General features: G+C 40.3%; 1 protein-coding gene across 3 annotated transcripts; it reads right to left on the bottom strand.

The window, feature by feature from the left end:
* Positions 1 to 1,887: 1,887 nt before the first annotated feature.
* On the bottom strand, positions 1,888 to 22,846 carry gal3st1b (galactose-3-O-sulfotransferase 1b). 3 transcript variants are annotated; one of them, XM_042081199.1, is made up of 3 exons: positions 22,645 to 22,734; positions 4,516 to 4,667; positions 1,888 to 4,340 (listed from the first exon to the last, which is right to left on the bottom strand). In XM_042081199.1, the coding sequence occupies exons 2-3, from the start codon at positions 4,638 to 4,640 to the stop codon at positions 3,206 to 3,208; spliced, it is 1,260 nt and encodes a 419-aa protein (XP_041937133.1). In that variant the 5' UTR covers positions 4,641 to 4,667; positions 22,645 to 22,734; the 3' UTR covers positions 1,888 to 3,205. The 3 variants fall into 3 exon arrangements, with proteins under 3 accessions (XP_041937133.1, XP_041937134.1, XP_041937135.1); XM_042081200.1 differs by lacking the exon at positions 22,645 to 22,734 and adding an exon at positions 10,623 to 10,683; XM_042081201.1 differs by lacking the exon at positions 4,516 to 4,667 and having other exon boundaries at positions 22,645 to 22,846.
* Positions 22,847 to 23,861: the final 1,015 nt, after the last annotated feature.

Here is a 23,861-nt window from a genome sequence, read left to right as displayed (position 1 = left end):
GTATATACACTTTGGGCCGTTGTCCTGCTATTCTCCAAACATGATTTATTTATTTTTATTTTTCCTTTATTTAACCAGGGGGGTCATATTGAGACTATAGTCTCTTTTTCAAATGGTCCCTGGCCAAGAAAGGCAACAATGATGTGTATGACATCCAAAATGTTCAAAAGTTTTTTTCTCGTCTAACCAGACTACATTCTCTCAGTATAGGTTTGTCCAAATGTTGTGTGTGGCAAACTTTAAACAAGCTTTGACATGTTTTTTTCTCAGTAATGGACTCGTGTAGGGTTAGCGTGCATAGAGGCCATGGAGGTGCATTACCTATGATTTTCTCTGTAACGATTGTACCTGCTGCCTCCAAGAGGTCATTTGCTTTTACTTACGTCTTACTTCTGACTATATTTCTGACTCCCTGGTCAGAAATCTTGCAAGGAGCTCCTGTGCATGGCCGGATAATGCAGTGATGTTCCATCCACTTGCAGATAATGGCCCCAATGATGCTTATTGGAAGATTCTGAAGTTTTGAAATGCATCTGTAACCAGTTCCATCAATATGTTTTGCAAAAGTAAAGTTGCGAAGGTCTTGGAAGAGCTCTTTGCTTTTATGCATCGTGAGATGTTTTTTGTGTGTGACCTTGTTGACAAAAATCCTTTTTATAGCCCATCAATATGTACTAACTCAGCTTTAATGTGCACAGATATAGGGATAATTACTCTCTAACTTACAGATTCCAGCTCGTTCCTTGCCTTGGTGTAGTGCTTTTTCAAGTGTTCATACTTTTTCCCTCTGTCATTCCACTTTATTACACATGACTCTACTTATGGACTTTAATGTTTGGATTTTTTTATATGTATAGATTAACTGAGTTCTACTAATGTCTGGTGAAAATTTCATATGAATAGCCTCACTGCATATACTTACTGAATAAAATGGTTGGTGCGTTTGATACTTATTTCCCCTATGTGCTATCTGGTGGCAAGAGTTCAGAAAACAAGCTAGCGTGATCTCGGGTGTCTGAAGCACCCTCCTCTTAGCGGAGAACATTATGACAGAAACTTTCACTAATATTGAGTGTAGGCTATACAAGTAGTCATGGTTGCTGTTTGACACTGTGTGGGTGTCTTTTCCTTTGCTGCTGTTACAACTAGCTTAAATCATCATCCACTCAATACCACAAACCTGATGTAACATTGCATTTTAAATACAGTCTAATCACCTTTGCTTTTTGGAAACACATTTGAAATCAGGTGAACTTCATATCTGTCCTTCGCTGGAACTGAAACATGGTATCGTTGAAATTTCCCAACAGCAAGTTATGGTGCTTCCACCTTGTGGTTGTTTGTATGAGATCCACCTCAGAGTCCCCCAAAGCAGAGCCTCTTTTAAATGACAAACATAATTTGCCTATTACAGGTTCAGGTTTCCATTAATTTTCATTTCAATTTATGAAACAGTCCACCTACTCAGCACTTTCCTGTGGAAATAGATTTGGTAATATTGTATTAGTTATTATTATTTAGCCCTTAGTGCTTGACTGATTTGATGGAAAAAGTACTCTCAGCATCACCTCCTGGCCATTATTGGTATTACATGGCATTTCTCATTTCAGGGAAGAGGCATCTTTGACTTTTTCAACAGTTTGAATTACCCTTGTGCAAATTACCTTGTGCTTGTGAGGAATTTTCAGAATGGGTTCTCTGAGCACTCTATATGCATAAAAAGTAGTAGAGCAATTTAATTAAATTATGTCCTAATGGACATAAAAGCATAAAAGTGTGTGTTAACTTACCATATCATATTTTTCATATGGCTGTAGTCCATGACCTAATTTCACCATGGTCTTTTGTTAATTCAACAAACTATTTGACAAGCAACTTATTTGGTTATTTTGACAACAAAGTAGTTTATTTTTTGTTACTTCAGTGGGGAATGAGAGATAATTCAAATGTATTATCAGTGATATTACTTAATAGAAAGTACATTTAATACATTAAATAGTTTGAGTAAACAGAACAAAGCTTAAAGGAGAAATCCAGCGATTTTTCTCATAGATCTCCATTTCTCTAGGTCACGAGTACTGTCGGTATGAAAAAAAAACGAAAACAATCGGTTTTACCTAGCTCAAGTTGCTAGTTTCAACAGCTAAAGTAGCCAGGCAGCTACAGCTACACTCTGGGGGCATGTTCGTGAGCCCCCTTGTTCATGCCCACAGAGTGCAGCACTGTAGCTGCCTGGCTACTTTAGCTGTTGGAACTAGCAACTCGAACTAGGTAAAATCGATTGTTTTCGGGGGGTTTTCGACAGTACTCAGTGACCTCGAGAAACGGAGATCTATGTAAAAAATCGCCAGATTTCTCCTTTAACATCAGAGCAAGACAACAAATCAACAAAGCAACTGGAGTAGTAAAATGTTACACAAACAATCTAGGCCTATAACAGGATCTTAGACTCCTACCGAAATGCTTTTTTAGTTCAAAGGAGAAAATACCTATGGGACCTCTTCCAGGTCACTTGAATTGGAAAGGATGCCACCAGATGAACATACGTTTCAATGTAATAGTAATTTTACCTAACATTGTATATATCCTTTTTAATGTTTATGTTAAATAATACAGTTTTGCAAAGTTGCCCCAAAATATCTGTAAGTAATACTAAATATAATGATTTGTAGCGTGAAATAATGCAATATCATTAGTAAACGCCAGTTAGATTGTGATCATTAAGACAAAGCTGCATTTTAACTTTTTTAAATTAGCAAAGCTAATGCCTCTGGTAGAGCTTAAATTGTAGCCAGTTGAAAAGTATTCACTGTGGCCAAGGAATAATAACAATCATCAGTCTCAGCTGCAAGGAGGGCAGCCAATGAGATACATGGATGATGATGGTTGCTATGAACCAAATGGTTGGTGGCTATAACTCATACTGAATAAAACCTTAGGATTTTTAAAAAGTGCAGAAAACGTAGTCAACTCATTCTACTAATCAACGCCATTCAAAGACAACTCTGCCACCTGTCAACACATAGCAATGAACATTGTAATCTTACATAAACGCTAGGCCTATATTCTGCTCTAGGATATCATTATTTCTTAAAAAGTTTATCTAAAACTCATCAGAAGTTAATGTCATAGTCTGTCAGTGTCCACAAATTATTTTAAGATCTGGTGTAGAACACTCGAACAACTACATGTCCTCATACATTGATCAAGACAACCAGAAGACACTGTCCTTCAGCCACCCCCATAGCCTTGTGACCCAGAGGTTGACCCCGAGCTCTGACAAGTATTGGATCTCCGGTGTGAGCATCTTACGGCATAGCTCAGCATGCTGAGATCCAATGTTCTTTCTCAGATTGTATCCCATAATGGACTTCTCCCCCATGGGTTGCCATGGTGCCAGCTCTGTGTTTTTGATTCCGGTAGGGTCCACAGCAGCTCCACCCTCCACACACAAGGCCCTCATCTCTGCATTCCGTCTCCTCAGATCCTCCACGTCTCTCTCCATACGCTGACGGCCATACACTTCCACTTTTGCCCAGAAAGAGTTGTTAAAGTGGCGGTAGAGCCTCCAGTCAGCACTGTTCCATCGAAGGGCCTTGGCCCTCAATGCGGGGCTGAGTCGAGATACTGAGGAGCCCTTCCTGACATTGAGCTTGAGGAACAGCAGGTCCTCCATTTCCCAGCAAAGGGCGTCTTTCAGCAGGATGAGGGACTCCTCGAAGTGCTCAGCCAGCAGAACCAGCTGAAATCGCTCAGATACCTCCTGGATTGCCTGTGTCACATGCGGGTCATTTGCCTCCAAGAGGTTGTCATATCCAAAGTCAAACAACAGCAGGTTCTTGAGGTAGAATGAGTTGAATCCATCAGGGTCGTAGTACTGTGCTGGGTCTTCCAAAAATGCCATCAGTTTGTCATCCCCTGGAATGAACCAGGTGAACGGCACCACACGGTGATAGTAGTGGAAGGACGACTCAAAGACTTCAGCCGGGTCGCGCAGGATGGTGAAGTAAGCAGCACCAGGAGGCAGAAGCTGTTCCGCCTCGAGTCTGTTAAAGCGCATGTGGTTGCCAATCACATTGAAGCAAGCGCCTGGACGGTAATCTCGCACATGTGAGTGGTGGAAAAAAGATGGGTAGAAGAAGTCATTGCGTCCGTCTGGGAGGGCAAACTTCAGGTGGTGCTTGTCTCCAAAGCGGAACAGGATGTTGAGTAAGGTGCTACTGGCTGTCTTGTGGGTCTTCATGAACATGAGGTTAGTTTTTGGAACACAATGGCTTTCTTGACCAGACATATTGGACGTCTCATTTTGGGTTTGAAGGCAGGGAGACTCCTGTGACTTCCTGTGGATTGATAAAGCAAAACAATACCTTATCAAAAAAGTATTATTTAGTGCATTTAATTCATCTGAAATGTATAATTCATAGACCCAAGAGCATTGCGCAACAAGGAAGAACTCCCATTTAACAAAAAGAAACCTGGTATCCATACAGCAACCATGACTACATTTAGACTTACCTGTGTATATTTATCTGGACTGTTGAAGAGAGACAGTAGAATGCCATAATGACGGACAACAGCAGCCCTGCAAGAATGGATCTCCGTGTCAGAGACCTAAGCAGATTGCGCTTCAGGTGCAGCATGCTTGCACAGGTATCTCACTCGGAGGTCTAGAAAATGTAAATATTTGTACTGTGACTTAGGTATGAAAATTTAACCTCACGGTTATAGTGACCAAAATTATCACGGTTTTCAGTATTATCGCTGTATTTATAAAAGTGTGTTCAATATTATCAGAAAGCACTGATAGGCCTACACTAGCTGAACTAGTTTCCAAAAGTGTCCCATTCACTTTTTTTTGGTCATGTTTAATTGGCTATGTGCTTATAGCTTAATTTACCCTACCATGACTTGTAGTTTGCTATTTCTGCAGAGATGGCAAAAGTAACCCCCCCCCCCCCCCCTCCCCCCCAACATTGCACTGCCTACTTCAGAGGGCAGTGTGTTCTTCTGGCCTACCATCAAATGCTGGACATCTTTAGAAAGTTAAGATCATGTAGTTTCTTAGGAAGCACTGGCACAGAGTTACAGAGCCTAGAATATTGTTTTTTTTTTCTGCCGCATAACAAGCATTATTAGGGTACCATGGTAGGGTAAACTGACAACATTTCAGCCCTCTAGGTCTCTTGATATGATTTTAGAAACACAATTGAGCCCTAGCACCAGGTCTTGCGAAGCTGTGTGCAAAAGTAGATAAATATAGAATAAAAAATCAGTATTTCAGGCCATTATTTGCCAAGGTATGGTCATGCGTTTTGTAATGCCTTATGGAAACTCCTCATAGGACTTTTGGTTACCCAAAATGCATACTGACAATAAAAGTATGCATTTATGAGGTTTCTTGTAGACTATTTGGATTGTGTGTCAGGTTTTGATATAAAATGACTACACAAAATGGAATAATTACATAAAAGTCTCTATTTATGCATTTTCTTTGTTGGCTTCATGGGTGTGTATAAGATGGGCAATACATCTGCACAACTAATATTGGATAAAACAACATGAATATTTAATTCCTATGGATTCCTGTGAATATTTCAAGACCAGAAATGTAGTGGTAAAATATATAATAAGAGGTGGGTAAACTATGAATTCTGTGATCACAGTAAGAACATGTTTGATGATGGTGAAGGTTATTGTCCAATAACAATACAAGACGCATTAAGTGGTTCATAGAGTGTTGATGAGTGTACATATTGTTATTGTGGATACAGTGTGATTTTTAAATGCTAACAGCTGTAATTGGTGAATTAACTCTTTTGAGAGGTGGATAAACTTTAATAAGAGGTGGAGAAACTATTTCTGAAATTTCAGTGGTGGGTAGGCTAAACTGCGTTTTGCCTACTTGCGTTTAGCAGCCTCCACTACATCCCTGTTTAAGACCCAATGCTGCATCTAGCCTACTTATTGCTAAGGATATAGGCTACACTGCAGCTAGAAGTTAGGGGGGCACCAAAGGCGAGGAGAGGAGGGCATTTTTGACTGTTTAATTGAGACAGGCTACTACTACGTGCTAACGTTAACGTTACTGCCATCAAGCTGCAATGATTTGCCGCGAATGAATGCCGCCCAAATCAAGTCATCTTGTAGTTTTGTAAAATGTAGGGAGTAGAAAGTACCGATATTCGTGTTAAAATGTAAGGAGTAAAAGTAAAAAGTCGCCTCAAAAATAAATAGTAAAGTAAAGTAAAAATATCTGAAAAATCTACTTGAGTACAGTAACGAAGTATTTGTATTTTGTTACTTCCCATTTCTGTATTTCTGTTATTTCGATCCAATGAGTGAGACCAAATTAATTGTTCGAAATAAAACTTTAGGCTACTATCTTCTCCTGATAACGTAAATCGAATGGATTTAATGTGGACGCAAACAAAAAAATACATAGAGTGGCTACATGATACAGGACACATTTTGCGGTGAAAATGTTCCGCCTTTTAAAATCAGGTGTAGTCTAATCCGAATCACAGTTAAAACAATCAGACAGAATCGGTAGGGTACCAGTTTTGTTTCATTGTACCAGGCCTACTGTATGTCAAATGCAGGCTCGGATGAAGCTGGGAAGGATTAAACACACGGTTTCCACACCGTGGTAATCAACCGTGATAATTGTGATATTTGAAATGAAAACGGTAATTGTTATCGTCAACATTTTCATCGCGGTTTACCATTATACCGGTAATCGTTACATCCCTAACTGTGATACTCTTCATGGTATGACAGAGGCAAACTTCTCATACTACACAATGACAGAAAATAGCTTAAAGGTACACTATGCAGGTTTAGGTATTTTTGGCGAGTTTAGAGCTCCCTCTAGAGTCGTGATGTATTTATGTGTATTGTTATAAATACTGTTATTTGTACTATTGTAAATAGCAAAGTTCTTGTGACTTATCCCCCCCTGTACACAATGCAAATGCTTTTGTTGTGGAGGTGAAGGATTAACAACAGGCAAAAACTATCTCCAAAGAACTATATCTACTGACAAGGTAATGTTTCAGATTCTCGCGAGTTTTGGCGGGGCGCCACTCTTGGAAGTTGCATGGCTGGTTTTCTCTGTAGGGACTCGCTACCTCACTACCTCTATGCCATTGGTTCCCAAAGACTGGGTCGCGTGGAGGTGGGTCGTAGGAGATTTTATTTGGGTCGCCAGCATAACCTAGTGACAATTTATGTTGTGTAATACCCCTAGCTTATACCTTATATAGCTTAGGAAAGCTAACAGCTTTCTATCAGGATCTAGTTTGTTAACTACCACAGTCACGAGTTGGGTCGCGATAGTCTGTCATTTTTTTTTCTGGGTCCCCAGAAAAAAAGTTTGGGAAACACTGCTCTATGCTGTGTGAACGATTCGCCTATTACAAGTTCGTTTACCATCAAATTGGCTTCATAAAGGTGAAAATCTTGCATAGTGCCTTTAATAATGAAGTGCTTTGTACTGTACACTTCCTTCCAAACACAATGATGGTGGGACCTGAAGTGCAGTCAGTGCACATTTGTTGTCCACATTCTATGAAATTATGTAGAAAAATGAAAACAGCAGTTATGTTGGTCATCACACATCATGCTCTAATAATAAATAATTAAACTTGCCAAAATAGCCTACACACATTTCAGGCCTTGGGCCCTATCATGACAGTCAAAAGCGCATCGTCACTCGTCAAAAGCTTAATCAAATTTAGTAGGATGTCCAGTCCACATTGGTAGGGTTTTTGTTATCAAACATCGAGCGCATGGCGCACCAAGGTGGTCCTTTGGGTTTTGGGGTTTTTAATAGGGCTGTCAAAATAACTGATTAATTTTGATTAATTAATTTGAGAAAAAATTGATCAACTCTAAAGTCGCAAATCAATGCAAAGAAATAGTGTTGACATTGAGGGGAGTGTTAATTTATTTGCCCTAGGTTATATCTGTGGCCTGAAATACCTTGTATGTGAAAAACAACTTCTTCCCGAAGCACTTTTGAATTTATTTCCTCAGCATATTAGGTCATATCATAGATTATTATGGCCATTATTAAAATAATGATAAAAGAGTTTTTGAACTTTAATGTCACTAATGCTGATTATTCAATGATTTATTTGAGTTTAAATATTTAAAATACTTTCACAGCAAAAAGTATATATGCGATTAATTTAGATTAATTAATCACAGAGTATGTAATTAATTAGATTATTTTTTAATCGATTGACAGCCCTAGTTTTTAATCATTAATGGGTGTGTTTGGGGCATAACATCATTTAAACCAATGAGAATGACATCTGTCATTCCCTTTAACGGCGCAAAGCGCGATGTCAAATAAATGCATCTGTATTTTGACATTCAACGGCGCATTTGAAGGAGGCTGCTTGCGAGACCGTATGGAATAGTCATTCCACTAAACCATGCTTTACTAAAACCTAGCATAGCCTTCACGCATTTGCACTCCTCTATTATTTGAACTCATTGGCAAAGTGAAACTAACCATGGTGTCAGTCAACGACAAAACAGTTATATGCAGTTACTTTCACTATTGACTGACAATGGGTTACCATCGAAAATATAGGCTGGAAAAAGCAACACTTACTCTAATATTGCTCAAATGACTGAATAAAACAGCATTTATCCTGCAGAGGAGTTGCTTATATCTCGTGACAGTGTCTTCAGCTGTGCTCCATATGTGTCTCTCGCCTCTCCCCTAATCACTTTTAACCGTCATTACCAATTTGCAAATGATGGTGAATAACTACTCATCATGAGATGTACAGTATTTTGTAATATCTTTATTCTAATTATTTTTCCCCATAGACTTAACATGGGCTGATGACATCACAATGAGCTAATTAACTTGATTTGCACCTGTATCAACTTCCAGCTGCTCACTACTAGGACCCATCAAAGGGCCAGTTAAACTGATTGCACCTGTATCAACTGCTTTCTGCTTAACTAGGCCAACTCTCTCTGTGTCTCTCCATTCTACAAGGATATAAGGCACATTCCATCCAACTTTCTATCCATTCATCCTCTTCAAACCATTCACTCATCCACCCATTAAACTATCCACCAACATCCATTAAACAATCTGCCTATCAACATCCATTCAACTTTCTGTCTATCAACATCCATTACACTATCTAAATTCAACTTTTAAACTATATACTCTGTCTCAGGCTTTAAGCATACAATCTGGCTCTATTAAGACTACAGATTCTGTTCCTATTTCCTCTGCCCACAACTGTTTCAAAATAAATGTCCTCACTACAATAATTCACTATTAAATAATTTAACTATTTAAACTACTCAACTATTTAACTGTTTAGACATTTCAACTGTCAGTTGTTATCAACTGTGACTCCTGCCAACTGTTTCCAAATAAAAGTTTGTTTTGCATTTTATGTTAATATACAGTATGTTTATATTTTCATGCACTGGTAATTTCCTCAAAATTACATTTTCTAGTTTTTTATTAATATCTCAAAAAGTATAAAGTTTACAAAAGTGAAAAATACATTCCCCACGTGTCCTTTTCAAGACCTATGTTACAAAGTTTGAACGAAGTTTCTACGTTAAACGGTTAAAGCTGAATTAGATGCAGAAATTTGGTGGGAAGAAGAAGAAGAAGAAGAAGAAGAAGACTTCGGATAACAGAACAGTGTATTTTCATGCACTGTAATTACTGGCCACACCAATAGGCTTAATCTTAAGTTTAATTTTTGAACATGCTATCAGAGAATGTCTATGCTATGCAGATTTGTTTTTACCCTGAAACCAGCAGAAATGTAGCCTATTGCATATTTAACTGCTTTGTTCAGTGACGCTGCACATAAATATAGACTATTCTGAGAGAAGTGTAAAGATGTCACCAGCTGGTTTAACTTTTAAACAGTATGTGGGCAAAGATTTAGACAATTTGCTAGCTAACTGGCAGGCTAATAAAAGCCAGCACATTACACACAAATGAATACCACTTCGCTATAATTGCCTATCTGGGGTTGATTTTACACTCAAAATCCATCACCAGTTGGGGTTAAATTCGTGATAAGTAAACTTATCTGTTTGTAGGGCGGTAACGTTAGTTGGAGTAAAATAATCACAGTTCACAGTGGTGGTAAGTTAACATTAGTGAATTCAACCACCCTCTGAGGTATTTTGGCTAACCTAGCTAGTTCGAAGTTCAGGTGGTAAGCTAATGTTAGTGGTTTGCTTTTTACTGGTTTATTTATATTTCAGACCTGCAAATAAATGTATGTAAATGATGGTCATCTGCATGTTGAGAATATGACTGGTGAGTTATTATGAGATGTTGATGGTGAGTTACATTATTGCCAACTAAACAGCATAACTTAACATTAGCAAGGTAGAAGCTAACGTTAGCCTAACCAGATAATGTCTAATAAGGGCCTATAACCCTTTTAAATATCTAGCATCAATTATCTATTGTAAACGTGCTAATTACCAACCATTTCGTTCAAAATTCTTAAAACAACGATGTTTTTTAATACTTCAAAATAACATTGGCTAAATTAACCTTACATTTTTCAGTAGCCATATGTGTGTAGATTTGAACAAAATCTAGTTTTGGTTCTTACCGGGGCTTTTACTGCCTGAAATATTTGATTTTATTACACGGCTCTTCAGAGTGCTGCAGAAAGTTCCATTCACATGAATGGGCCTTCCCAACGTTCGGGCCTATGTTAAATCAATATAATCACCGGCAAAGTATATAATCACCGCTGTCAATGGCAACGGGTTGATTAACGTCTTTCATATCCCTCCGCAAGACGTCCGTTCGCGTATTGCAATGGAATTTATACCCAGGGGGCAAAGGGGGTTTAGGAGACATGGGCTGCTGTAAAAGGTTGTCATATAAAAATGAAATCTATGATGTCTGAGGATCACAACCTGGGTGGACAACCCGGTCAACAAGCTGCTGGAAACTTGCAATTAGGGTCAAAACAATGCTACCTCAAATTCTGCTTTAACTCCCCGGAATCACCCAATCATGCTAAAAAGGTTTAATTATATCCATGAATCCTGGGCCATATCTCCCTGATACTTTATGCTAGAAACAAACTGAGCACACCTTTCAAAAGAGTGGAAGATAGGCTTTCATCTGAAGCCTTGATTGTACATGTAATTAGAATGTAAGAGTTAACAATGCCTCTTAATTCATAGGTATACAAAGATATAGAAAATTCGGTAGCATTCTTTTCCCTTTGTTGTTGTTAAAATAAAGAAAATACCATGTGAAGTTAACTTTTACAGATGAAATAATATTTTGATAATTTCACTAACCAGACTTCAGACCCATTAACACATTTAGAGGGAATTAAATTTCAAGCCTATGATTGCCTATCAAGTCAAACAAGATCCAAGAAAGGTTTACTGTTAATCTGTTAACTGATGTGAATTGTAGTAGGCTACAGCTCTGTTTCTATATATGTACAGTAGGCCTACATAGTTTGCATATTTATGCAAGATCTGTTATTTGTATTATAATGTCTAGTATTTCTAATATTCTTTCACAAGTGGGATAGCTTTATTTATTCTATCGAAATTAAAAAAAAGGATTTCAGGGTTTGGGGTTAGGCAGGTTACTCTGGAGTTCAAAACAGGTGTTTGGAGTGTGAGATAGACAACTAAATGTTGAAAGACTAAAACACAGGAGTCACGTGTGGAGTAGTTTTAAAAGTATTTACTGATTAAAAGCTGCTCTCTAGTGTTTCAGCATGTTGTATCCTACAACATTTGCTTGCCAACCCCTGGCAACGGCATCCTATGTAGCATGGAATTGCCCTCTTTGCACAGGAGCAATTCTTCTGACAACCTTTAACACAACCACATGATATTGCCATGGCCATTGACACAGGCCAGGCAGGCTGTGTAGATGGAATTGGAATTGCAACTGCTTGGCCCTCATCCAGTGACCATCCAAAATTTCCGAAAGAGGGAATTTCTGGCTTAGCAATGTGCGCATTCTTGTCAATGATGGTTGCCAGAGCTGCCCGTTTAAGGTGGAAGAGAAATGCGTTTTCAGTCGGAGGAAGTAGCTTTAAGAGGGTTGATTTGTTGTTCAAGAACTTGTATGCTCTCAGTGTCCCCAGATCAGAATCTTCAAAGTGATCAGCTGAGGATGTATACACATCTATGATGAGGCCTTGTGCCTGGTGAAGCAGGTCATCTGTTATGTCATCAGTTGTGTTTTGCCCAAACTCTTCAAGTGCAGGTATGTCCATTCTCATGCTGCTTTTGAACCAAGACTTCTTACCAGTGAAATAAGGATAACTAGTTGTGTCTCTTCCACTAAGACTGCGGACAAACGGCATAGCACAGCATAGTGAAGGTCCCAGTGCTGCTACCATTTCATGTATGGGCAGATAGGCATTCTGTGTTGTTCTTACCCACAGCTCTGGCAGATCACTGAGGTATGTTGAACCATAGTACAGGCACATAACAATGATGTCTGTGTCATTGGCATGGATGACAACTCTGCCAACTCCTTCATTCTGGACACTGTAGAGAGTGTGGAGTATTATCCTTGTGTCTGCCTCTTTCTGTGTGGACTCAAGAGCAGGAACATCCCTGACAGAACTATCTGCGAGCACAACGCTCTTTGTCTCTTCTTTAAATCCACCACCCAGATAGATACGAGTCAGGCCTATAGGAGGCTCAAGTTGTTCATGCTCACACCACCTCTCACAGAGGAAATGAAGGAGATTTGCTTTATTGGCTGATACTGAAAAAAACTCCTGTGGATCTGGAGCTGTGAACTGCTCACTAACTTCATATACCTTTGCAGATTTTGGTGTGTACCTCCGGCTTTGTTCAGCAGACTTAAGGTTGGGTCCACTGTATCTGTCACAACAGAAGTGTATAATCTCAGTGCCAGCAGGTACATCATTCATCAGCATTTTTTGTATCTATCAGCAATGTGTCCAAATGTTTCACCTTTGTGAAAAGACCAGTGGCGTATGGCACACATAGCGTCGATGACAACTGATTTTCTGTCACCTTGAGGCAGATCAGGAATGATGGTCACTCTGGTCTCCTCTTTCAGGATCTTCACTAAGCTCGCCTTGGTACCAGTCCTCATACTGCCATCTTCCTGGAAGAGGGATGGGGGGAAGTCACTGCACTCATGCTTGCCAATGAAGTCAATAATGTTGAGCTCTCCACCACTGGCAATGATCTGTGTCTTACGCAGAAGGGCAGTGACTTCTTGGCTCTTGCCAGGTGCTGAAGATTTTCCACCAGATGTCTTTGTTTTTTTGTTTTGTGTGTGGAAAGTGTTGAGCTTCACGATGCTTGTTCTCTTCTGAGCATTGGACAGTGACTCAGACAATGCTTGTAGACCCAATTCCTTCACATGTGTTAGGTTGTCCTTTACTGTGGGTTCTGCACACTGTCCTGTTGATATGTTTATCAAGCATGGTGTGGCTACTGTGAATGGGTTGGTCTCCACTGCTGCAATAACCTTGATAACCATTTCTGCATCCCTGGTGACACGACTATGGCCAGATTCGTGGTGTGGGCTGGATGAATGGAGATGTAACATGGACTTTAACTCTGCTGACAGCTGCAGTGAGAGGTTTGGTGTAGACCCACTTTGTTCGGGCTGCAGGGTTGAGTGTAATTTCATCTAGTCCACTCGCTTCCTTGGCATCTGCATTGTAAGTCTGCTCCAGAAGCATGTCTGGAGACACACTGTTATGGCTGCCGTCAGCTCTCCTTCCAACGAATGCCCCTGTCATCATAGCAGCATGTACCTCTGGGGCCGTTTCTGGCAGTTTCTTCATCTCGGCCAAATACAGAGGCAAAGACTGTTGCCCATATTTGTAGTGACCTGCTGCAGTGAGGTAAGGTAGCATTCGCGCTGACTCACAGAGATGTCCTACCCAGTCACCCTCTCTCTCATAATAGATACATCTATGCAGAATGTCTGACATCTCCAGAAAGATTGACCAGAAAGTTGCAGTTGGATGTCTATGCAGTGATTTCTGAAAAAGCAGCATCTGTTCTCGCAGGACTGACAAGTGTGGGTGTGACTCTTGGATGACCTTTAGCTTCTGAGTACCCGTGGTGTCTTTTCCAAACAACATCTTCAAGACCGTTTCTACCTCTGACTGCCAATGCTCTGTGCCTGTCTCTGTGACCCATGCCTCAAATGCTTCCCAGTACAGGCGCCACATGGCTTCACTGAGAATCCTGATGGCGTGAATAGTTTGGTAATTAGTCAGCTTTCTCACCAAACATTTTCTTGACGGTCCCTTCCTGACACAGACAAGCTGAAACAAGAAGATCTTCTGCACCAGCATCCCTGATAATTTTGCAAACAGCCTTCATGTAATTGTGTGCTTGGTGAAATCCCCCCAGCAGTAAGACTACATTGCAAAACTCTGCTCTGTGTTTGTCTCTGAATGTAACTGCTAGTTCATAAGTGGCCTGATCTCCAGTAATGATGGTATACTTATCCCCAAGTGCATGTGATGTCTTGACCAGCCGCTTCATCTCTTCTTTGAGGACAGATGGATCAGATGGAGATGCTGGGATAAGAGGAAGATAACCAATGGTGCTGGCCACTTCTTAGTGGGAGGAGATCCGCACAGAAGGCAGAGAAGCCAGGCAGTACTGTTTCGGCCTCTGGAGGAGATTCCAGCAATTGTGAAGTTCTAGTTATCCTTGCTAGGCGCCACACAAGCAAAAGGTCTTCAGCTGTGCCATCTGAGGAAGTCATCACACTGTCAAGGCTCTTAATGTGCTCAAGTGACCTGGATCTCTGTCTGTCTTTAGTTGAGATGTGGCATATAGGAGCTGGTTCGTCAGGGACATCAGAAAGGGTCTTTCTCCTATCGGTTGTTGAAGTAGGGAGTCTGACACCCTCCTGCACTCTGCTACTCTCTCTATTTTCGACAATGAGTGCTGTTGTGGCATGGAAACTTCCCCCATCCAGCGTCTTCTTCTTCCAATCCAAATTGTCCATGGCAAAGACATGGGGAATCCTGTGGTTCTTGGTCATGGCCTCAGGAATATAGATACCATCTGTCTCTACCTGCAGCATCACCTTTTCACCTTCTGCTGTCAGCTGACATTGCAGACGCTCGTAGCTGATCCCCACCCCAAGTCTATTGCTCAGTGTAATTAACGACTTGCTGCGTGTCTGATTGAATATATGGTACAAAGTGGCTATGCCCAAAGGTGTTGGTACTCCAAAGAAATTCTGCAGGATGTGCTGTGAGGTGATGAGGGACTTCTCTGTTGTTGCCTGATCAACAATGACTCTTCCTGCTTCAGAAAGTTTGAGCACCCGGTCATGGAGTAGCATAGCTGTAAAGTTGAATAGTGAGTCTGGCACCATATGACTTGCAGATGTTAAAGATATGTCGGTTGAGTGCCTCTCACGATTTTGCTTTTTGCACTTATGACAATCTGCTCGAATGATCTTAGCTGCTTTCTGTAGGATGTGGTGTTTCTCATCCATATTACCCTCTAGTCGTCTTAACTTCTCAAGAGCATCACCAAGGGGTACACTGGATGCACATATGAAGCCTGAACCCCATGTCTGGTCAAGGACTGAAATGTGTGATCCAAAGTGTTGCTGTAACTTTGATTTCAATGTGTGGGTTCGGTAAAGATCTGCAGTTTTGACATCAAGCTCCCTCAGTATGTCGCGGTAGTGATCACATAGTGACTTCAGAAGGAATCCCGACAGGTCTTGGAAAAGAGGGGCCTCCAGGACGAGACGACTAAATGCAGCATCATAAGGGTTTGGCTTGGACTCTCCAGATGGAACACGCTGAGCCTTGAATTTGTTCGTGCATGATTTGTGATAGGCTATTTCATTTGCTATCATGTCATGGCCTTGCCCAATCAGTCTTAATAATATGTCATTTCTCCCCAGTTTTTTTGCCTTTTCTTCTATGGCATTTTGGCTGGTTTTTGTAGAGACTTTAGACATTGGCTGCTTTCCCTGAAACCACTGTTTATTGCAGATGATACACATCGTCTTTAGATCAAATACCCCACTGTTCTGCCTGGTGACCTTGACAGAACCATGCTGCGATGAACTGCATCCTCCAGTTGCTTCACCCAGTCGTTTCCTCTCAGCATATTTAACGATCTTCTCATTTAAATACAAGTTTCGACATTTCCTGTGCCATCTTGGTGCATTGTCTTCCATTGTCTTCCATTGTCTTTCATGGCTTGGATGAAATTGGTTGTTGTTGAGGCCTGAATCAACTGCAGCTCTATGGTGCTCTGACTTTGACATATAATGCACTTGGTGTAGTCTGTGCGTGAAGGTCTTTTGACCTCATGCTTTAGTGACACGGCAACTTCTGCCACACGTTTCCTCTGGCTTGTCATAGTGCAGGAACCAGATCTGAAAATTGAGTTTAAATTAGCATAGTTATTTGCCTAGTTCAAACAAGTTGACTAAATCAATAGCAAAAACATGAGGGCTGGGCCCCCTGAGTGTGTGTGTGGGGATGTATAAATAATTTTGCCAACAAATAACAAATATTTCATTAAAGTTGTACTTGTCAATTACACATTTCATATTTCACTGAATTATATTGACACATGTAATGTACCAGCATGGAAGGGGGGGGGGGGGGTATGCTACTCTCTTATCTAAAGAGCCACAGGATTGTAGTAGGTAGGCCTATGCCTATTTGTCTAGGTATATACGTAGGCTAAGCACACATTTCTTAAGTGGTCTGAAGATTTGACCATTTAAATATTTAAATACAGTTGATTAACACTGTCAATCAACTACAGTCCACATTTAGGCCACAACAATCATGTAAAAAAATACTGATAGGAGGCTAGCCTAAGACCTAGGCTTTTACATAAGATACGATTGGCTGTTGACTAGCTAGCCTACAGCTAACTGGGTAACATTAGCTATCCGTTACTATCCTGAGGTATTTTTTTTTTAAATATTAAATTCATATATTATGTCTAAGTCACTTAGCCAATTTGTGTAGTAAAACACAATGGATATGGATATCAGGACACATAACATGACCATTTTAATTAGGATGGAAAGAAACGATGCCCCCATGGGGTGAGTTACCGGCTATTACTGTTTTAAAAAATAAGTCCTTGAAACATTGTTTCTGTGAGGATCTGATTTTTTACTGCCCAAGCTATTCATCATTATTATAGTGTTCATATTATAGCGACTTAAAAATTAGATTGTTTTATAATGAAAACTGAAAATAACTTACCATGAAATTTCTCGACCTTGATTTCGCCAGCTTCTCGATATTTTATCGCTGCCAATGTCTTTGCAGTCCACAGCAGCAATAAGTGGTTATTTATTGCCATCTAGTGGTGAAATGAAAATCCAAGTATCCTAAATAGCCTATTTTACATGGGATTTCCCATAGACTGTATAGTCGGTTCTGTCTTTGTATCCTTGCACTTTTACTGCGGATTTAGTCCACAAACACATAAAAAAAACAACGTCTTCTTCTGCAGTGGTGCAAGATTATGTTAACGCTACTTCCTGTATTGTTGGAAATCCCATAGACTGTATATATAGAACATATATAGAGAGAGTCAATGTGCATAAATGTGTGTGTGTGTGTGTGAGAGAGAGAGAGATAGATAGAGAGAGAAAAGAGTGTCCAACGTTGAGGGTGGACAGTGAGCAACATGTAAAACTCATGAGGACAACATTACTTGTCAAGCCTTAGAAACTACCTCCGACTACAGGAGGTGCAGCATACACTGTAGCACTCTCTGCGGGCATATCTCCAGACCAGAGATTGGCTACTGTTACAAAATCCATCACTAGATGTCCTTGAGTGTGGATAGAAACAAGGAGAACATGATTATGCAGCAGTCACACCAGATCCCATTGCACCAGACTACCTTCTGAAGTTTGTCAGCTGCAATTGTGCAGGCGTCTGTGACACTCTCAGGTGCTGCTGTAAAAAGCAAGGAGTCAAGTGTATTTCTCCTTGTTGGAACTGTCATGGTAACTCTTGCCAGAACATCAACCAGCCAGAAGATAACAGGAGTAAGGAAGTGCAGGGGAGTTGAGGGATGAGGTTTGTTAAATTTTAAACTGATTAAGAAAGTTTTGTTTTGTAATTGTTCAATAAAACCACTTGTTATGGATTTTTTATGGACTTGGAGTAATTTTTACTCAAAACTAATGGCTGGGATAGATTCAGCACCCCTAAAAACCCCTAGTTAGACATCTCAAAAGCTAATATTGGTCAACAAAATGTTTTCATTATTTTCGCTCAGTCTCTCTGGGCACCCCAAACTAAATAGGCTCTCAAGGTGTTTCCCCGAGGATTTGGCCGTGGATAAATTGGGAGGTATTAGGCTACTAGACACCTATAGACCTTTACATAGCAAAAAAAAGCTATTGGTAAGAAATTATTTTGCAGATTGGTGAAAAAAAAGCCTAACTTTCCCTAACTATTAGTAGGCCTAGCCGTGAGGTTTCGTGACGTTTCTTGGGCATTTAGCTTCACCATCATGTCAAGTTGTAACGTATGCGCAATGCTTATCTAGGCTATATGGATTTAAGTGGCTTAAAGGCAGCAAACGTGGGATATAGTGCAACTGCTTCCCCAAAACAATTCCTCCATAACTGTGTATTTAATCGTTTGATATGTGGATAACTTTCAGTGGACTAAACAAAAGGTAAAGATTTTGTTATCACAAGGCTGGTTCGTTATGGCGAAGCATATAGCCAACTTTGTTAGATAGATAGATAGATAGATAGATAGATACTTTATTGATCCCCAGGGGAAATTCAAGGTCTCAGCAGCAGCATACATAGGCCTACAACACAAACACATTCTAACATTGTTTGCAGCAGTGAAGCTGAGTTTGTTGTTAACATTGTTGGTAACTGTCAGGGAATTTAACCCCAACATATAGATAGCCTACAACAGGGGTCCCCAACCTTTTATGTACCATGGACCGGTTTGGGTGGGGGGGGGTTGGGGGTTCCATGTTCCATATGTGTTGTGCATGCATTACTTGAAAAGAACTAGCTCCAGTTATGTATGAACAGTGAAGGTAACGATCTCTTGTGAAAAACGTGAACTTGAAGAAGTGAAAATTGAACAATATGAACTATGAATATTGAACAACTTGAAGCTACATCTATAAGTGTGAACATGCTTAACAAAATATATGGAACAAAACATGGGAACTAAACGTGCATTACGAATATAATCAGTGGGAGCCCTGCTTGTTTCCCTGCAACAAGAAGCTTCCATCTGGGGGTGATGGAAGACAGTGACACCCTCAGTGTGTGTTTGAAATGTCCAGTCGATTGCGCAATTTGTCTAGTTGCAGTCATTGCCGAAAACCCGGCCTCGCATAGATACGTGGTGGGAAACGTTTTCAGCGCTTTTACGGCTATCTCGGGATATTCTGCTTTGGTTTTGATCCAAAAACCCGCCAGAGAGGTTTCCTTATACACACTCTTAAGACCACCGTCATTTGCAATTTCGATCAACTGCTCTTCCTCCTGCGCTGACAAGTTAGGACTATTCGGGATGACAAATGGGGTTGCGGACCCACTCATTGGTTTGCCGTGAATCTTTGAAGGATGGGAAGTAACGCTCAAACTCATTTGAGAGCGCAACAAGGTGATCGCGCACCAGCTGCGAGAGAAAGGGCCCTGCCTCAGTCTCTCCCAAAACCCCCACTACTTTTTGGAACATATCAAATACACTCCGGTCCACTCGTCGTCCCTACAAATCAAGCTTGGCTTTAAATGCAGCGACTTTATCTGCCAGTTTAGTGACAGGTTGAGGTCATTAAGCAACCCGAATATGTCACACAGGTAAGTGAGTTTTGACACCCAGTCCTCATCACTAAAATGTGCAGCTAACGGTGACTTTTTTTTCTGCTCTCGCAACTCAAACACTCTGGCCAGTGACCTGCTAAAGATGCTTGTTTTTTGTTGATCATTCTAGCAGTTTAGCTAACTTCATGTGACACTACCGTTCGCCAAGAACTGATCAAGTGAAGTGAGCTGACCTGAGGCTGCGCAGCGCTGAAGGCAATATGTAAGTGTTGAAGGCGGGACAGACAGACGTAAGAAAATAGACCTTGCAAAATGCAAACATGCGTGCAATCAAACAACTGCATATAGGCCTATGCCATGTAAAAACGTGACATTATTGCGAATTAAATTTAGTTTAGTTTGCATGCATTTTTTTTAAACTCATGTCGTAGGCTACGGCCCGGTTAGGAATGTCCCAGCAGCCCGGTGGTTGGGGACCGCTGGCCTACAAGAACCATAACACGTTTGCCCACAAACTGGTAGCCTACCAAGAGGAGATCCTGCTAATGTAAGGAAGAATTCCTCACACCAGCAGTCTCTGACTCTGCAGCCCAAAAGCTGTGTCTTTTATTGTACAGATACACACAGAAAATAGGAAGCAAGACATAGCGACTTCATCTATCTATCTATCTATCAATCTACCTATCTTATCTCACCCACACACACACAGGTTGCAGTTCCTGTCTGTCTGGGTGCACACTTAATCTCTGTTCTTAGAACTCAGCACAACAACATTTAACTTGAACTCTCTGTTCGTAGAACTCAGCACAACAATATTTCTGCTTACACAAATAGTTATACAAATGATAATAATAATTTCCTTACAGTAACGTAAACGTTTCTTCAGTTTTTACAGTCTATGGTTAGGAGCAGTAGCCTACTGTTTTTTTATGTTGCATTCATTTTCATTGGCAAAAACTAGCCTAATATGCATGAGAATATAGATTTGAGGGAGCTGCAGCTGTTAGCATCAGCACGGTCATATTAACACAGCAGGCACTAGCTATAGACCAGGGGTGGGCAAACTTTTTGGCTCAAGGGCCACATTGGGTTTTGAAAATTAGCCGGCGGGCCGCACAACACCCCCCCCCCCCCAACGGCACACGCATAAATAGCCTAAGTATTTTTTTAAAATATTAATTGCTTAAATACTGCTAATTTTATGCTGTTTAACAAAGGTATACATTGTGCACTGTCGCTTTAAGACAGTCGCTTTAATTCACGTTTATTTCTTAATGATCTTCTGCCTGCTCCGCTATGGCTAGTGCTTTAGGTAACCTACTGCTGGGCCTCTCACAGTTTTTAAATGGTCAGTAGTGGGAACTACTGTTGCCTTCATGATTTCCTTTTAAAACTTTCTATTAAGAAGGAGATATCAATTATCAACAATCACAAGCCAGCTGGAACCTGCGGCTCTCTCTCCCTCTCATGAGTGCAGACGCGTTCCCAATGAAATGGATTGCATAATGTTCACGCTAGATCTGCTGCAAAGGAGATAACTAAGAGTTTAACATGATGTTATCTCTATTTAACATGATGTTTTGACATTGACATTGTAAACGTTATCTAAGGAGAGTGAAAAGCAGTTTGAAGTAAAGCTAACCTAAACCAACGTCTCTATCGCAGGAAAAAAATAGCAAGCAGCCTGATAACTAAATGAAATGCTCGGCGGGCCGGATGAAAGTGCTTGGCGGGCCGCAGTTTGCCCACCCCTGCTATAGACAGTAAAAGAACACTCGCACGTGAAACTTTCATGTGCGCACATGAAACTTTCGCGTGCGCACATGAAAGTTTTACGTGAGCACATGAAACTAAACTTTAGATTTTATTTCGCTCATGTCCCCTTAGGGGCTCCGTAGCCTACAATGTGACTTAGGAATTAAGGTTTGTGATTACAGATCTGAATTGATTACAGAAAACATACCTCTGCTACCATCAGTTTGCTCTTGGATAATTGGATAATGTTAAATTGCTTCAGTATTTCAAATGCAATTATAGCCTAGCCTGAAAAACAAACAAACCAACATTATCCTGACTGACTCCCCTTAGGCTACACTCAACATGGGCTCTCTGGTGCCTCATAGGTTGCAGATGGAGCAGAATGTCAAGCATTGACATGTCCGTCTCACCCCTTTGTTGATATATGAAACATGTTGTTAGAGGGCCAGAAATAGAAATGTTCGCATTTTGTCTTATTCACATTGAACTGACAGCAATCAATACAGCAAAGCTCATCCATACCATAAACTTTGATACCATGCATCAGTAAGGACTGCATATATTTACTTGAGTGAAGTTTTTGCTATATTAGTATATTAATATCATATAAAGAAAAAATAATCCAATGATTTAATGGCTTAACAGGGGACCAGCGGTTCCCAAACTTTTTTCCCCACAGACCACCTTCTACATCCTGACTCAGCTCGCGTACCCCCACCATCTGACACATTAAAAAGTAAGACATTCTATTGACGCATTCCAGGCATCATGTTTAATAATTCGCCCTTTTTTAATGAAAACTAGAGTTTACAAATTATTTCCTTTCATTTCATGTTTCCATATCATAACCCAGGGATTCCCTGGGTTAGGCCAACAAATATAAAGTGTAGCTTTTTTGAGAATCAATAAAACAATAACTTTTACAATAAAAACTTAATAAATCTGCATATTTCATTCACAAAATTGTCTCATAAATAAATCTCATATTCACCCACTCTTAGTCTTGGTAGAGGCATGTCATACAAAGTCAAAAGATTATTGATTATAAGTCTGTCTGATGTTATACTTACCATTGCTTCGAAGAGTTTCGTGGGAGATAACCTTCCAAAAGTAACGTTTTGATTAAGGAGACAGGTAATGTTCCTGTACTGCTCATTTTAAGTGCTTACAGGGCTAACTCCATTCTTATTACGACAGAAACTGCTGCATGAAGCGCAGAAGGAACCTGTTCCACTGGTGTGCAGGCATATCTGCTGCATATGCTATGTTTTGCATCCTGTTTTTCCATTGTGTCAGCACTAGCTATGCTCGAGGACCAATGGTGTTCTTGGTGTAAAGGTGTGAAACGTGATGAAGTTGTGTTTGAGGTGCAGTTTATCTGTGTGTCATCAGGATTAAACATAAAAAGCACTGGCCCGATTTTCATTAAACTTGAGCATGGGCCTTAATCTGGGGACCAGACGAATTTTCCTATGAGCCTGAAAACAAGCCCAAAAGAAATGATTTGGCTAAAATCACATCTTTGAGACCATGAATCAAATGTCTGTCAAAGCCTCTCTAATGTTTCTTGAATGTTTCCACACATTTCACACTTAACCTACAAAAATCTGCACACTATTTGAAATTTCTTGAATCTTCTTTTAATCCATTTTCTCTCACCCACTCTTTTTTCTCCTGTGTATTGCCCACTTCCCTTATATTGAACTAGCTAAAGACACTAATTAATAGAGGATCACTCTTAAAACTAATGTATTGAAAGTAACACAACTTGTGTTGTTTTTTAACACATCTCTATGTCCAGATAGGGACAACACAGTTTGTATCGTTTCCAGAGCCGGACAGTAACGGAGTACATTTACTTGAGTAGGCCTACAGTACTTGAGTACAATTTTGAGGGATCTGTACTTGGGGAGTAGCCTACTCATGACTTTACTCAAGTACATTTGAGAGGCAAATATTGTACTCTTTACTCCACTACATTTCTATCCATAACTGTGAGTACCTGTTACTTCTTCTATAAAAAAAAGGGAAAATCTCGGAAACCCTCAATTTGTTGTTTCCCTCAAACGTGATTGGATTGTGCAGGCACCACTGATTGGGACAGCCAATAATATATCAGCAATCACCTTCAGCTTTCCGCCAAAGTCAACTCCATGCTCAGATTTAGATAAGAGACGAAACCATGGACGAAACAATAGATGAAGACGCAGCAGGTCCATCCCGGGAATGTGCCAAACTATTTCAATTTTCTGAACAAGTTAATGATAGTTTTCGCTTCAAGTGTTTC

The sequence above is a fragment of the Alosa sapidissima genome, chromosome 23 (genome assembly GCF_018492685.1).
Source record: "Alosa sapidissima isolate fAloSap1 chromosome 23, fAloSap1.pri, whole genome shotgun sequence".
NCBI lineage: Eukaryota > Metazoa > Chordata > Actinopteri > Clupeiformes > Clupeidae > Alosa > Alosa sapidissima.
The sequence above is the reverse complement of the archived record's forward strand: the minus strand, read 5'-3'. Positions and strand labels throughout refer to the sequence as shown.

Bases quoted from the DNA above. Each gene is read 5' to 3' on its own strand.
- gal3st1b (XM_042081199.1), bottom strand. From the start codon at position 4,640: ATGCTGCACCTGAAGCGCAATCTGCTTAGGTCTCTGACACGGAGATCC. The intron at 4,341-4,515 runs GTAAGTCTAAAT...ATCAATCCACAG, and splicing joins GTCCAGATAAATATACACAG to GAAGTCACAGGAGTCTCCCT.